We start from the raw sequence: 16584 nt of genomic DNA, 5'->3' as shown, positions 1-16584 counted from the left end.
GGCATATAAGGAAAGTAGGAAGGAACTTAAGCAAGGAGTCAGGAGGGCTAGAAGGGGTCATGAAAAGTCATTGGCAAATAGGGTTAAGGAAAATCCCAAGGCTTTTTACACGTACATAAAAAGCAAGAGGGTAGCCAGGGAAAGGGTTGGCCCACTGAAGGATAGGCAAGGGAATCTATGTGTGGAGCCAGAGGAAATGGGCGAGGTACTAAATGAATACTTTGCATCAGTATTCACCAAAGAGAAGGAATTGGTAGATGTTGAGTCTGGAGAAGGGGGTGTAGATAGCCTGGGTCACATTGTCATCCAAAAAGACGAGGTGTTGGGTGTCTTAAAAAATATTAAGGTAGATAAGTCCCCAGGGCCTGATGGGATCTACCCCAGAATACTGAAGGAGGCTGGAGAGGAAATTGCTGAGGCCTTGACAGAAATCTTTGGATCCTCGCTGTCTTCAGGGGATGTCCCGGAGGACTGGAGAATAGCCAATGTTGTTCCTCTGTTTAAGAAGGGTAGCAAGGATAATCCCGGGAACTACAGGCCGGTGAGCCTTACTTCAGTGGTAGGGAAATTACTGGAGAGAATTCTTCGAGACAGGATCTACTCCCATTTGGAAGCAAATGGACGTATTAGTGAGAGGCAGCACGGTTTTGTGAAGGGGAGGTCGTGTCTCACTAACTTGATAGAGTTTTTCAAGGAGATCACTAAGATGATTGATGCAGGTAGGGCAGTAGATGTTGTCTATATGGACTTCAGTAAGGCCTTTGACAAGGTCCCTCATGGTAGACTAGTACAAAAGGTGAAGTCACACGGGATCAGGGGTGAACTGGCAAGGTGGATACAGAACTGGCTAGGCCATAGAAGGCAGAGGGTAGCAATGGAGGGATGCTTTTCTAATTGGAGGGCTGTGACCAGTGGTGTTCCACAGGGATCAGTGCTGGGACCTTTGCTCTTTGTAGTATATATAAATGATTTGGAGGAAAATGTCACTGGTCTGATTAGTAAGTTTGCAGACGACACAAAGGTTGGTGGAATTGCGGATAGCGATGAGGACTGTCTGAGGATACAGCAGGATTTAGATTGTCTGGAGACTTGGGCGGAGAGATGGCAGATGGAGTTTAATCCGGACAAATGTGAGGTAATGCATTTTGGAAGGGCTAATGCAAGTAGGGAATATACAGTGAATGGTAGAACCCTCAAGAGTATTGAAAGTCAAAGAGATCTAGGAGTACAGGTCCACAGGTCATTGAAAGGGGCAACACAGGTGGAGAAGGTAGTCAAGAAGGCATACGGCATGCTTGCCTTCATTGGCCGGGGCATTGAGTATAAGAATTGGCAAGTCATGTTGCAGCTGTATCGAACCTTAGTTAGGCCACACTTGGAGTATAGTGTTCAATTCTGGTCGCCACACTACCAGAAGGATGTGGAGGCTTTAGAGAGGGTGCAGAAGAGATTTACCAGAATGTTGCCTGGCATGGAGGGCATAAGCTATGAGGAGCGATTGAATAAACTTGGTTTGTTCTCACTGGAACGAAGGAGGTTGAGGGGAGACCTGATAGAGGTATACAAAATTATGAGGGGCATAGACAGAGTGGATAGTCAGAGGCTTTTCCCCAGGGTAGAGGGGTCAATTACTAGGGGGCATAGGTTTAAGGTGAGAGGGGCAAGGTTTAGAGTAGATGTACGAGGCAAGTTTTTTACGCAGAGGGTAGTGGGTGCCTGGAACTCACTACCGGAGGAGGTAGTGGAAGCAGGGACGATAGGGACATTTAAGGGGCATCTTGACAAATATATGAATAGGATGGGAATAGAAGGATACGGACCCAGGAAGTGTAGAAGATTGTAGTTTAGTCGGGCAGTATGGTCGGCACGGGCTTGGAGGGCCGAAGGGCCTGTTCCTGTGCTGTACATTTCTTTGTTCTTTGTACATTTTTTGAAAAAAGAAAAGTATTTGTTTGCAAAATGCAGATAACTTTATTAACAGAAAATGCTTTGATTGGATGTAGGAAAAACATTTTTAAATATCGAAAAACAGGTTGACTGTTGGCTGACCTGAAGCCCTATTCGGGTCACTCTACCTTCAGTTGACTAACGGAAGCAGGTATCATTGATACCTTGTGTTCCTTGAGAAGCATCAAGTTATACACAAAATCACTGAAGTAAAATAATACCTTGTAATCTGATTTTCTACCTATTAAACAACATATCCTCCAGCATATTGTGATCAGGGCACCAGGTGATCTGCAAATGGCCATCACTTTCTCATTGTATAGAAATTTCTGGAATTATGGTGAAGTTAGTAAATGCACTCGTCTCCAGCTCTCTAGATTCCCAATGCTAAGCAATGCAACAGAGCTGAGGTTAGCCAAGAATTGCTGATTACTGGCAGCTGACCATTTTAGACAGGTACAGGCAGATCTACTAGCACTTTGAACCTGGTCAGCATTAAAGTGGCAGTAAGGAGGAGCTGTTGCAGATTATAACTGATAGCATTGCTTTTTACATGCCTGGTGTGTCAGATTCAAGTATAGTCTCACAAAATATTCCTGATACTGTTTCCAGTTTTACAGTATGTCAGTATGATTACACAAGTTTTTTTTTTTTCTAAATGCTTGCTCTAATTTTCGCATCATTGGCATGTATTTCTGAGTGATTGATTGTCCTATTTGGAAAGTGGGGGCCATTAATTTTCTATATGTAAACCGAAGACTGGTTTATTTTTGGTAATATATATTATAGCAGACATTGTAGTTAAACCGATTCCTGTTCAGGAGTCACTGGACACTGGTCAGGAAAAGGAACTGTGACTTATCATCTTTCCTTTCTCAGTCATTGCTTTACGCTCCAGAGGCACAGAAGCTCTCTGTGGTGCTCCAATGGTCCAACCCGGCTAAATGGCACACCTAAATTTGTGAATGTCTTTATTTTAGAGTCTCAAATAAGACTGGAACACGTTTTATATGATATGCATGATGCCTCTGTTGACTGATGTGATTATTTTCCAGGATCCAACATCAGCATTGACGTTAGGACTACAAATGGAGGAAATGATTTTTGATCTTGCTGACACACACTTGTTCTTCAATGACTTGGAGGTAATAAATATTGAGGGTGGTATTGGCGCAGTGGTTAGCACTGGGACTGCGGCGCTGAGGATCGGGGTTTGAATCCCGGCCCTGGGTCACTGTGTGTGGAGTTTGCACATTCTCCCCGTGTCTGCGTTGGTTTCACCCCCACAACCAAAAGATGTGCAGTTTAGGTGGATTGGCCACGCTAAAGTGCCCCTAAAATTGGGTACTCTAAATTAAAAATAAATATTGATTAGTGACTAAATATTAGTATGTCAAAAGATTTATGTTCAAGTCTCCATAAGAATGTCAAATTTAACTATTAGAAGTTGGAATCATTAGGTGGAGGGAGATAGTGAGAGGGAGCTAGAGCATAAGGTGTGCCTTTTTACTGACCACCTTTTACATATTTCTAACCCAGGTCCGACAGAGGGGATATAATGGGGCTGCTCAGGCAATTTTGGGGCCTTTTTGGGGTGCAAATTTAATTTAGAGAAGAGCGAGTGTTGTTTTTGGATTCCTCTCTGGGTGCGGAAACTGACTTGGGGGAGGGGGGGGGGGGGCGGGGGGATTGCCGTTTTGTGTGGCGCCACTCACTTCAGATACCTGGGAATGCAGGTAACTCTGGACTGGACCCAGCTCCGTAAATTGAAATTTACGAGCCTGGTGAGTATGGTCAAGGCCCCCCACCACCCGCTACCATTGGCAGGTGGGTGCAGGCAGTAAAGATGAATATCTTGCCACGGTTTAAATTTTTATTCCAGTGCTTTACTGGTCTTTTTGCCAAAGGTATTTTTTATGGGGTTTGAATGACTGATTTTGTTGTTGGTCTGGGCAGGTAAGGTGACGAGCGTTTGGAAGTTGGTGCTTCAGAGAGGGTGACAGGTGGGGTGGTTTGCTCTTTCGAATCTGATGTATTACTATTGGACGGCCAATGCCAAGAAAGTGCGGGGTTGGGGAGACAGCCAGAGGCAATGTGGGTGAGGATGGAGGTAGGCTCTTGTAGGGGGACGAGGTTGCGGGCACTGGCAACGGCGTCACTCTCGTTTGTCCCTCGGAAATACTCGGGTAGTCTCATGTTGGTAGCCACTCTGAAGATATGGTGGCACGTTTGGCTGCATTTTAAGTTAGGGGCGCAGTCGTGGCTGATTTCAGCTCCAGAAGACGGGCAGCACGGTAGCATTGTGGATAGCACAATTGCTTCACAGCTCCAGGGTCCCAGGTTCGATTCTGGCTTGGGTCACTGTCTGTGCGGAGTCTGCACATCCTCCTCGTGTGTGCGTGGGTTTCCTCCGGGTGCTCCGGTTTCCTCCCACAGTCCAAAGATGTGCAGGTTAGGTGGATTGGCCGTGATAAATTGCCCTAAGTATCCAAAATTGTGTTGGGTGAGGTTACTGGATTATGGGGATAGGGTGGAGGTGTTGACCTTGGGTAGGATGCTCTTTCCAAGAGCCGGTGCAGACCTGATGGGCCGAATGGCCTCCTTCTGCACTGAAAATTCTATGATAATCTATGATAAGACATAGGCACAGAATTAGGCCACTCGGCCCATCGAGTCTACTCTCATTACAATCATGGCTGATATTTTTCTCATCCCCATTCTCCGGCCTTCTCCCCATAACTCCTGATCCCCTTATTAATCAAGAACCTATCTATCTCTGTTTGAAAGACGCTCAGTGATTTTGCCTCCACCGCCTTCTGTGACAAAGAGCTCCACGGATTCACCACCCTCTGACTGAAGACATTCCTCCTCCTCATCTCTGTTTTAAAGGATCGTCCCTTTAGTCTGAGATTGTGTCCTCTGGTTCTAGTTTTTTCCAAAAGTGGAAACATCCTTCCCACAGCTACTCTATCCAGGCCTCACGATATCCTGTAATGTTCAAGAAGATCCCCCCTCATCCTTCTCAACTCCCAACGAGTACAAACCCAGAGTCTTCAACCGTTCCTCCTACAACGAGCTCTTCATTCCAGGGATCATTCTTGTGAACCTCCTCTGGACCCTTTCCAAGGCCAACACATCCTTCCTTGGATACGGGGCCCAAAACTGCTCAATACTCCAAACGGGATCTGACCAGAGAGAAAATGCTGGAAAATCTCAGCAGGTCTGGCAGCATCTGTAGGGAGAGAAAAGAGCTAACGTTTCAAGTCTGACCAGAGCCTTAAACAGCCTCAGAAGTACATCCCTGCTCTTGTAATCTAGCCCTCTCGACATGAATGCTAACATTGCATTTGCCTTCCTAACTGCTGACTAAACCTGCACGTTAACCGTAAGAGAATCTTGAACAGGGACTCCAAAGTCCCTTTGTGCTTCTGATTTCCTAAGCATTTCCCCATTTAGAAAATAGTCTATGCTTAAATTCCTCCTTCCAAAGTGCATAACCTCACACTTTTCCACATTGTATTTCATTTGCCACTTCATTGCCCACTCTCCTAGCTTGTCCAAATTCTTCTGCAGCCCCGTTACTTCCTCAATACTACCTGCCCCTCTATAGATCTTTGTACCATCTGCAAACTTAGCAACAGTGCCTTCAGTTCCTTCTTCCATATTATTTTTTAAAAATATATTTTTTTATTCTCCTTTTTCACATTTTCTCCCAGATTTACACCCACCAACAATAAACAATAATCAGCAACAAATATGTCAACCCCCATAACAATAACAACTATCCTATCCTCCCACCCAACCCCCAAACATTAGCCCGCCTGTTTACCCATAGTCACCCTTAATACACACAGCCCCCCTCCCCCCAACCCTCCTACCCATCCCCCCCAACTAATGTTCGATGCTATCCACTTCTTGAAAGTGCATAATGAATAATGCCCATGACTTGTAGAACCCCTCCGTCCTTCCCCTTAGTTCAAACCTAACCTTATCAAGAGTCAAGAATTCCAACAGGTCCCCCCCCACCACGCCAGGGTGGAGAGGCTGCTTTCCATCCCAACAGGATCCGCCTTCGGGCGAAGAATCGGCTCATCCTCGCCCTCGTGAGGTGTGCTCTGTATACCACCTTCAGCTGTATCAGCCCAAACCTCGCACACGAGGTGGAAGCATTCACTCTCTGAAGCACCTCACACCAGAACCCCTCCTCCATATCCTATCCCAATTCTTCCTCCCACTTTGCTTTGATCCTTTCCAGTGGTGCCTTATTCTCTTCCAAAATAGCTCTGTACACCGCTGACACTACCCCCTTCTCCAGTCCCCTTGTCGTCAGCACCTCCTCCAGCAATGTGGAGGCCGGTTCTTCCGGGAAGCTCTGTATCTCCTTTCTGGCAAAATCTTGAACCTGCATGTATCGAAACATTTCTCCCTGCTCCAGCCCATACGCTTCCAGCTCCTTCAATCCTGCAAACCGACCCCTAAGAAACAAATCCTTTCGTGTCTTAATCCCCTTCTCTTCCCATTTCTGAAAATTTCCATCCCACCTTCCTGGGTCAAATCAGTGGTTCCCCCGAATCGGCATTTCCCTTGACACTGCCCCCAACCCGAAGTGTTGGCGAAACTGCCTCCAGATTTTCAATGAAGCTATTATTACCGGACTCCCTGAGTATTTCCCCAGAGCTATCGGGAGTAGCGCTGTTGCTAGTGTTTTCAGTCCCCTGCACAAACTCTCCTCCATTCTGACCCACTGGGAATCAACCCCTCTGACCCAGCTCCGCACCTTGTACACATTCGCCGCCCAGTAGTAGTACATCAGGTTCGGAAGATCCAAACCCCTTGCCTGCCTTCCCCTCTGTAGCAGCATCTTTCTCACTCTGGCCACCTTCACTCTCTATATGAACGAGGTAATCCTTCTCTCAATCTCCCTGAAAAAAGCCTTTGGCAGGAAAATCGGTCGGCATTGAAAAATAAACAGAAATCGCGGCAACACATTCATTTTAACCGCCTATACTCGACCCGCCAGTGACAGAGGGAGATCATCCCACCTTGCCAGATCGGCTTTCACTCTCCCCACCAAACTAGAGATGTACCTGCGAAGCCTCCCCCACTCCCAGGCAACCTGCATCCCCAGATACCTGAAGTGAGTCCCTGCCCTACGGAATGGCAGCCCCCCCCTGCCCCCACCCCCCGGCCAAGACACCAGAAAATATTCACTCTTGTCTAGGTTCAGCTTTTACCCAGAGAAAGACCCAAATACTCGCAGTAGCTCCAATATTCCCCCTATCGACACACTCTGTTCCGACACGTATAACAGCAAGTCGTCGGCATATAAGGACACCCTATGCTCTATCCCCCCTGCACTATTCCTTTCCATGCTCCCGAACTTCTTAATGCGATGGCAAACGGCAGGGGGGACATAGGACATCCCTACCTCGTCCCACGGTGGAGAGAAAAGTATCTCGAGCTGATGTTGTTTGTGTGGACACTCGCCCTCGGCTCCTTGTATAGTAGCTTTACCAAATTCACAAATCTTGGTCCAATCCCAAACCGCTCCAGAACTGCCATTAAGTACCCCAAATCTACCCGGTCAAACGACTTCTCGGCGTCCAATGCCACAACCATCTCTGTTTCCTTCCCTTCCGCCGGTGCCATAACGACGTTCAAACCCTCGTAATGTTCGAAAAAAGCTGCCTCCCTCTCACAAACCCCGTCTGATCCTCACCTATCACCTTCGGGAGGCACTCCGCCAGCCTACCTGCCAGTACCTTTGCCAATACTTTTGCGTCCACATTCAGAAATAATATGGGCCTATACATAGAACATAGAACGATACAGCGCAGTACAGGCCCTTCGGCCCACGATGTTGCACCGAAACAAAAGCCATCTAACCTACACTATGCCATTATCATCCATATGCTTATCCGATAAACTTTTAAATGCCCTCAATGTTGGCGAGTTCACTACTGTTGCAGGTAGGGCATTCCACGGCCTCACCACTCTTTGCGTTAAGAACCTACCTCTGACCTCTGTCCTATATCTATTCCCCCTCAGTTTAAAGCTATGTCCCCTCGTGCCAGCCATTTCCATCCGCGGGAGAAGGCTCTCACTGTCCACCGTATCTAACCCCCTGATCATTTTGTATGCCTCTATTAAGTCTCCTCCTAACCACCTTCTCTCCAACGAAAACAACCTCAAGTCCATCAGCCTTTCCTCATAAGATTTTCCCTCCATACCAGGCAACATCCTGGTAAATCTCCTCTGCACCCGCACCAAAGCCTCCACGTCCTTCCTATAATGCGGTGACCAGAACTGTACGCAATACTCCAAATGCGGCTGTACCAGAGTTTTGTACAGCTGCAACATGACCTCCTGACTCCGGAACTCAATCCCTCTACCAATAAAGGCCAACACTCCATAGGCCTTCTTCACAACCCTATCAACCTGAGTGGCAACTTTCAGGGATCTATGTACATGGACGCCTAGATCCCTCTGCTCATCCACACTTCCAAGAACTTTACCATTAGCCAAATATTCCGCATTCCTGTTATTCCTTCCAAAGTGAATCATCTCACACTTCTCTACATTAAACTCCATTTGCCACCTCTCAGCCCAGCTCTGCAGCTTATCTATGTCCCTCTGTAACCTGCTACATCCTTCCACACTGTCGACAACACCACCGACTTTAGTGTCGTCTGCAAATTTACTCACCCACCCTTCTGCGCCTTCCTCTAGGTCATTGATAAAAATGACAAACAGCAACGGCCCCAGAACAGATCCTTGTGGTACGCCACTTGTAACTGAACTCCATTCTGAACATTTCCCATCAACCACCACCCTCTGTCTTCTTTCAGCTAGCCAATTTCTGATCCACATCTCTAAATCACCCTCAATCCCCAGCCTCCGTATTTTCTGCAATAGCCTACCGTGGGGAACCTTATCAAACGCACATACGACCCACACTCCGTCGGATCCTTATCTTTTTTTAGCAACAGTGAAATCGATGCCTGCCCTAAGGTTTGTGACAACACCCCCTTCCCTATCGCCTCTTCAAACATCCCCACCATCAGGGGCACCAGCTTATCCTTGAATTTTTTATAATATTCCACCGGAAACCCATCCGGCCCTGCCACCTTCCCGACTGCATCCTCCCAATCGCATCCTTTATCTCCTGCTCCACTATTGCTCCTTCTAATGTAGCCCTGACCCCCTCCCCTAGCCTCGGGTACTCCAACCCATTTAGAAATTCCTGCATCTCACGGTCTCCCCCAGATGGCTCAGACCTGTACAACCTCTCATAAAACTCCTCAAAAACCTTGTTAATCAGCTCCGGAGCCACCACCAACTTCCCTGCCCTATCCCTCACCTGAAGAATTTCCTTTGCCGCTGCTTCCCTCCGGAGCTGACCTACTAACATGCCTTATCTCCATGTTCATAAACTGCACCCCTTGCTCGTCTCAGTTGGCGCACCGCCTTCCTGGTGGACAGTCGGTCGAAACTCGCCTGTAGTTCCTTCCTCTTCCAGCCTGGCTGGGTCCCCATCCTCTGCATAACTTCGATCTACCTCCAACATCTCATCTATTACCCTCTGCCGCTCCAACCTCTCCTCTTTGTCCACCCTGGCCTTAAACGAAATTACCTGACCCCTCACCACCCCTTTAGAGCCTCCCAGACAATTGCCTTTGACACCTCACCCGTACAGTTGAAACCTACATATTCCTGAATTACCTTTTCAATTTTCTCACAGAACACTTGGTTCCCCAAAAGCCCCATATCCAGTTTCCACCCCGGCCTCTGCGCTACCCCTTTCTCCAGTACCATATCCACCCAATGTGGAGCATGATTTGACACTGCAATTACCGAGTATTCCGACCCCTTAACCCCAGTCAGCAAAGCCTTCCCCACCACAAAGAAGTCGATCCGCGAGTATACCTTATCGACTGCTGAGAAAAACGAGTACTCCCGTTCCCTTGGGTGCAGGAACCTCCAAGGGTCCACCGCTCCCATTTCCACCATTAGCCCAGCCAGCGCCTTCGCCCCCCTCCCTGATGTGACCAGCGAGGGCGGCCGTGATCTGTCCAACCTTGGCTCCTGCACCAAGTTCCAGTCCCCCCCACAATCAGTTTGTGTGTGTCCAAGTCGGGGATGGCTCCAAACACCTTCTTCGTGAATTCCACATCGTCCCAATTGGGACCGTATACACTTAACAGCGCCACTAATCTACCCTACAGCGCTCCTGTCACAATCACATATCTACTCTCCTGATCTGCCACCACCTTCTCCATCTGGAAGCGTACCCTTTTGCTGACCAGCACCGCTACCCCTCGAGCCCTTCCGTCAAATCCAGAGTGAAACACTTGGCCAACCCAGCCCTTTTTAAGTCTCACCTGGTCCTTCACCCTCAAGTCAGTCTCCTGCAGTATTGCCACATCGGCGTTCAAACTTTTAAGATGCACAAGCACGCTTGACCGGACCTCCTAGCCCTATCATGTTCCACGTGACTATCCTAACTGGGGGGTCTCCCCCACCACCCTTCTTATCCACAATCATCATCCCACCGGGCCTTGCCCCATAAGCCTGACCTGCCCCTGTCCATTGTTAACATCGAACCCACCCCCCTCTCCCAAGAACATTTCCCCTTGAAAAAACATCTTCCAGCATCAATCCCTTCCCCTCCTCTCGCTCGCCTCGTAGGCCCATTGAAGCCTGCTATCCAGGCTCCAACCTCCGCAGCTCTCCTCTCTCCTCACCTCTGTTCACTAGCTGACTTTAGTTAGCTAGCGCGAGTGGCTCCCCCCGCCATGATATATCGTCCCCTTCCACCCAGTCCCAGAGAAAGAAATAAACAAAACCAACAATCCAACCCATACAACTCACTAGCATAAGATTTAACCATCGCAACACAGAACGCCAATCAACCCAACCATCAACTTGAACTCTGTAACAATGCAAAGAGAAGTAAATTACAATACACATCAGTAAAAAGAAAGTTGTAACATTTGTACGTTTTCCAGCTGCCCAAACACAGTCCACAGTCTCTCGTCCAGTTCCGTTCCTCACGTCTGTCCCAAGCCTTCTGCCCTCAAAATAGAAGTCTTTGGCGTTATACGTTACCCTCAGCTTTGCCGGGTACACCATACCAAATCGCACCCCCTTTTTGTACAATACCGTCTTCACTCGCCCAAAAGCCGCTCGTCTTTTTGCCAACTCCACCGTCAAGTCCTGGTAGATACGAACTGCACTATCATCCCACTGCACCTCGCGCTTCTGCTTCGCCCAGCTTAATACCTTCTCCTTCATGCAGAACTTATGGAAGCAGATAATTACTGCTCTTGGCGGCTCGTTCACTTTGGGCTTAATGACCGATGAGCTCGGTCGAGAACCGGGAGGGGTTCTCACTCACCCCCCCCCCATCAGCTCCGCCAACTTCTTAGCGAAGTATTGTGTTGGCCTTGGGCCCTCCGTCCCTTCGGGCACGCCCACAATTCTCACATTGTGCCACCTTGAGCGGTTCTCCCAAGTCCTCGAGCTTTGCTCGGAGTCCTCTGTTGACCTCCACCACCCTCCGCAGCTCGTCCCCCATTGAGGTGAACTGGTCGCTGTGCTGTGACACGGTCTCCTCCACTTCCTTCATCTTCTCGCCCTGCTCTCTCACCTCGGCCGATGTCTTTGCCACAGCTACCATCACCGGGGCGATTGCCTCCTCCACCAATGACTTCAATGCGACTGCCGTCTCCTTCCTCAAGGCCTCCATGTGCTTCGCAAACTGTTTTTCCAGCTCCACCTCCATCACCTCGGTCATCTTCTCCACCGTAAGTAGTGCGGCCCCACCATGTGGTTCGGCTTCCGCCATCTTGTTAGCACTTTCGCTCGTCCTCTCATTCAGCGGCGAACCCGTGTTTCGTCCTTTCTTCAACGCTGCTCTTCGCATCCTTTAGCGGCTTATTGTTTTTCCTTTATTTTCTTCCCCCTTTCACTCTCCTGTCCTTCAACAATCTGAATTTTTTTATTTAAAGCAATTTTTCTTCCTTCACACAAAAAAAGGGGGAGAAAAAAAAACTTTCACCAAACTTCTTTAAAACTTCTTTCTCTTCTCCTTTACATTCCCCCAGAGTTCCCCTGGGACCGGACTTCAGCCTTCTTATTTCATCCTAGGTGGGAGCCATCCGATGTGGGACATCCCACCTACATTGCACCCTGGCCTCAGGCCTGCCACCTCGGCCTCCTTTTGGCACCGCCCCCGCTGCTCCGACCTCCGCGCTGGGCCTCAGCCCCTGCCGCCCGACACCTGCGCGGGGTTCTTCGCCGGTTTTTAAACCGGCCCCGCTAGCTGCCCGTGACGGGCCCAAAGGCAGACGATAGTCGGGGGGTGATCAATGAATCGGGGAAATCCCCAAAAGCGCCGCAAATCGTGGCCACCGGCGGGAGGTCTTCTTGATGCGGCCGCCCTGCTCGCATACGCCACCAGAAGTCCCAGATCATTACTGTATATTGTGAAAAGTTGTGGTCCCAGCACAGACCTCTGAGGCATACCACTAGTCACCTGCTGCCATCCTGAAAAAGAACCCTTTATCCCCACTCTCTGCCTTCTGCCAATCAGCCAATCTCTATCCATGCCAGGATCTTACCCTTAACACCATGGGCTCTTAACTTATTTGACAGTCTCCTATGCGGCACCTTGTCAAAAGTCTTCTCGAAATCTAAATAAATCACTTCCACTGGTTCTCCTTTGTCTAAATTCCTTGTTACTACCTCAAAGAACTCTAACAGATTTGTCAGACATGACCTCCCTTTGACAAAGCCGTTCTGACTCAGTCCTAGTTTATCATGCACTTCCAAGTACTACACGATTTCATCTTTAATACTGGACTGTAAAATCTTACCAATGACTGAAGTCAGGCTAACCGGCCTATAATTTCCCGTCTTCTACCTCCCTCCCTTCTTAAACAGCGGTGTTACATTAGCTACTTTCCAGCCCTCTGGGAGCCTTCCTGCCTCCAGTGATTCCTGAAATATCACCACCAAGGCCTCCACAATCTCCTCAGCTATCTCGTTTAGAACCCTGGGGTGTAGTCCATCTGGTCCAGGTGATTTATCCATCTTCAGACCTTTCCGTTTCCCCAGAACCTTTTCCTTAGTGATGGTCACTGCACTCACCTCTGCCTCCTGATTCTCCTGGAGCTCTGGTATCCCACTGGTGTCTTCCACCGTGAAGACAGATGTAAAGTATCTATTCAGTTCCTCTGCCATTTCTTTGTTTTCTATTTTTACTCCTCCAGCCACATTTTCCAGTGGTCCAATGTATATTTCTGCCTCTCTCTTACCTTTTATGTATTGGAAAAAAAAACATTTCCTATCTTCCTTTATATTGCTAGCTTGCACTCATATTTCATCTTCTCCCCCCTCACCCCCCTATTGCTTTTTCAGTTGTCCTCTGCTTCAAAGGTTTCCCAATCCTCTGGCTTCCCACTAATCCTCGCCGGTTTGTATGCTTTTTCTTTTGCTTTTATGCTGTCCTGACTTCCCTCGTCAGCCATGGATGCCTTGTCCTCCCCTTAGCATGTTTCCTCCTCCTTGGGATGAATTTCTATTGTGCTTCCCGAATAATCCCCCAAAACTCCTGCCATTGCTGTTCCACTGTCTTCCCTGCTAGGCTCCTTTTTCAATCAACTCTGGCCAGCTCCTCCCTCATGTCCTTGTAGTTACCCTTATTCAATTGTAATACCGTTACATCTGATTCCAGCTTCTCCCTCTCAAACTGCAAGGTAAATTCTATCATATTGTGGTCACTGCTCCCTAAGGGTTCCTTCACCTTACATTCCCTAATCAAGTCTGCCTCATCACACATCACTAAATCCAGAATTGCCTGATCCCTTGTAGGCTCTGTCACAAGCTGCTCCAAAAAAACATCTTGTAGACATTCTACAAATTCCTTTTCTTGGGATCCACTACCAACCTGATTTTCCCAGTGCACCTGCATATTGAAGTCCCCCGTGATTATTGTAACATTGACCTTTTTTACATGCCTTTTCTATCTCCTGATTTATTTTTTGCACCACATCCTGACTAATGCTAGGTGGCCTGTACATAACTCCCATCAGGGTCTTTTTACTTTTGCAATTCCTCAACTCTACCCTCAGCGATTCTATGTCTTCTAACCCTATATCACTCTTTGCTATTGACGTAACTTCATTCCTTACTAACAATGCAACCCCGCCCCTTTAGTCCATCTGCCTGTCCTTTCGATAGGACACATATCCTTGGATATTTGGATCCCAGCCCTGATCCCCTTGCAGCCACATGTCTGTGATGCCCACAACATTGTACCAGCCAATTGCAATGTGCGCAACAAGCTCATTTACCTTGCTCCATATTCTAAAGAATTATGTGTTTGAGCTGGCGATACTGGATGCTAGGTTTCAGGGATGGGAGGAGCGGGGGATGATGGAAATGAGTACTTATTTTTAGAAGGGTAGTTTGCGAGTTCGGAGGGGTTGACAGAGAAGCTTGTGATCCCATGGGGGAGGCCTTTAGGTATTTGCAGGTGTAGGACTTTGCAAGGAAGGTTTTCCCGATGTTTCCAGTGACGCCTCCCTCCTCGTTGTTGGAGGTGGTGTTGTCGGTGATGGGGTTGGAGGGGTGGGTCATCTTGGCAATTTGTGGGAAGATTTTGGAGGGGGATAAGGTGGACCTGGAGGGGGTTGAGGCCAGGTGGAAGGAGGAGCTGGTGCTGGAGGAGGGTTGTGATGTGAGGTGTTGCGGAGGGTGAATGCTTCAACCTTTTGTGTGAGGCTGCGGTTAATACATTTAAAGGTGGTGCACAGGGGGCACCTGACGAGGTAGAGGATGAGCCGGTTGTTTGAGGGGTGGAGGACACTTACGAGCAGTATGGGAGAGGTCCGCCACCCATATACATATTCTGTGATCCTGTCTGAAGTTGGAGAAATTTGGGGGGTCTTTTTTCAGCACCATGTCGGCGATCGTGCACTTGGATTTGGAGTCCAGACCCCTGGGGGCCAATTTGGGGTATTGGGCTTGCTGGAGCTGCAGACAAGAGAGGGTCGCAAACATTTTAACCTTCACCTCACTGATTCCTCGAAAGTGGGTCCCGTTAGGGTCAAGGTCGGCGTCTCCGTCCAGTGCCTCAGTCTGGCTCGGAGACCTGATGAAGGTCCTGTACTTGGAGAAGGTTATGTTTACCTTGAGAGGGGCATTTGAGGGGTTCCATAAGAGATCAAGGCTGTCCAGTAACTTCATTGAAGCCTACTCGTGACAATAAGCGATTATTATTATTCTTCACTTTAAAGAATGGTTTCCGTCAGTTGGGCGGGGGAGGGGCTATTCTTTGAGTTATTGAAGTGTTGATTGGTGGGGGGGGGGGGGGGGCGGTGGGGCTTCTGTTCTCGTTTTGCATTGTTTTGTTTTATGTGTAAAATGGTAAAAATCGAATAAAAAAAATATTTTTAAGCTCTGATCATTTGATGATTGAAGCACGGGGGGAAAAAATAATTTGCAAAAACCTTTGCAGATCTATTTTGTGCTAATATCTTCTGCTACAAAATGATAGATTATGGATCAGTGCTGGTTTTCAAATATCCTCTTGATTATTCAGGTCATGCTGAGCAAAGACTATGCATTTTCAGGGCAGATAGAGAATGAACATGGAAGGTCAATTCAAAATAAGACCCTGTCCTTATTAGTGACTGATAGGAATCATATAATCATAGAATTTACAGTGTACAAGGAGGCCATTTGGCCCATCGAGTCTGCACGACCCTTGAAAAGAGCACTCTACTTAAACCCACACCCTATCCCCGTAACCAACCTAACCTTTTTGACACTAAGGGGCAATTTAGCATGGCCAATCCACCTAACCTGCACATCTTACCCAGGAAGACTAAGATATTTTGACCATCTATAAACATTCGATCACTTAGTCTGTTTTTTTCATCTAATTCTGTATTCCAGTTCTTTGAAGGCTAACAAAGGACCACTTTTAGACTTGTTTACAAACTAGGTAGAATAATTTGCATCGGGAAATATGTCTAGAATCTCATGGGTTATTGGTGCTAATTGGCATAGAACCTATGTGATTGGCTTACTGTTTTGCCTCTAATGTTAATGTGGAGACTAGAAATCAAAACTTGACCGCTGTATAACTCCGCGTTCATGATTTTTGTTTTGCTTATTCTATAGGAGTGCGATCAAGTTCATGTGGAAGATGTTGCAGCTGATGACAATGGACAAGACTTAACGTAATCAATTTTATATTTCAGTTTAAAGTCTTATGCTATGTGCATTAATGTTCTAAGAGAGAATGTCATATTGGTCGCCTTATTTATGGAAGGATGTGAATACATTGGAAGCACTTCAGAGAAGATTTACTGAACTAATCATAGAATCATAGAATTTGCAATGCAGAAGGAGGCCATTCAGCCCATCGAGTATGCACCAGCCGTTGGAAAGAGCACCCTACTTAAGCCCACATCTCCACCCTTTCCCAGTAACCCCATCTACCCCATTTTGGACACGTTTTAAGGGCAATTTAGCAGAGCCAATCCACCTAACCTACACATCTTTGGACTGGATTGGGTGAAGTGCCTAATGAAAAAAAGGTTGGAAATGTTGGACAGGCTATGAGTT

General features: G+C 47.7%; 1 protein-coding gene across 5 annotated transcripts in view; it reads left to right on the top strand.

Annotated features, from left to right (window-relative positions):
* The window catches only part of LOC140413105 (protein phosphatase EYA3-like), a 123732-nt gene that overhangs the window by 89250 nt on the left and 17898 nt on the right, over positions 1 to 16584 (top strand). For all 5 annotated transcript variants that reach the window (XM_072500880.1, XM_072500881.1, XM_072500876.1 and 2 more), the window contains 2 exons: positions 3003 to 3092; positions 16138 to 16196. In XM_072500880.1, the coding sequence (XP_072356981.1) occupies positions 3003 to 3092; positions 16138 to 16196 (149 nt within the window). The remainder of the gene's footprint in view (positions 1 to 3002; positions 3093 to 16137; positions 16197 to 16584) is intronic.

This window comes from Scyliorhinus torazame, chromosome 1, assembly GCF_047496885.1.
Source record: "Scyliorhinus torazame isolate Kashiwa2021f chromosome 1, sScyTor2.1, whole genome shotgun sequence".
NCBI lineage: Eukaryota > Metazoa > Chordata > Chondrichthyes > Carcharhiniformes > Scyliorhinidae > Scyliorhinus > Scyliorhinus torazame.
The sequence above is the reverse complement of the archived record's forward strand: the minus strand, read 5'-3'. Positions and strand labels throughout refer to the sequence as shown.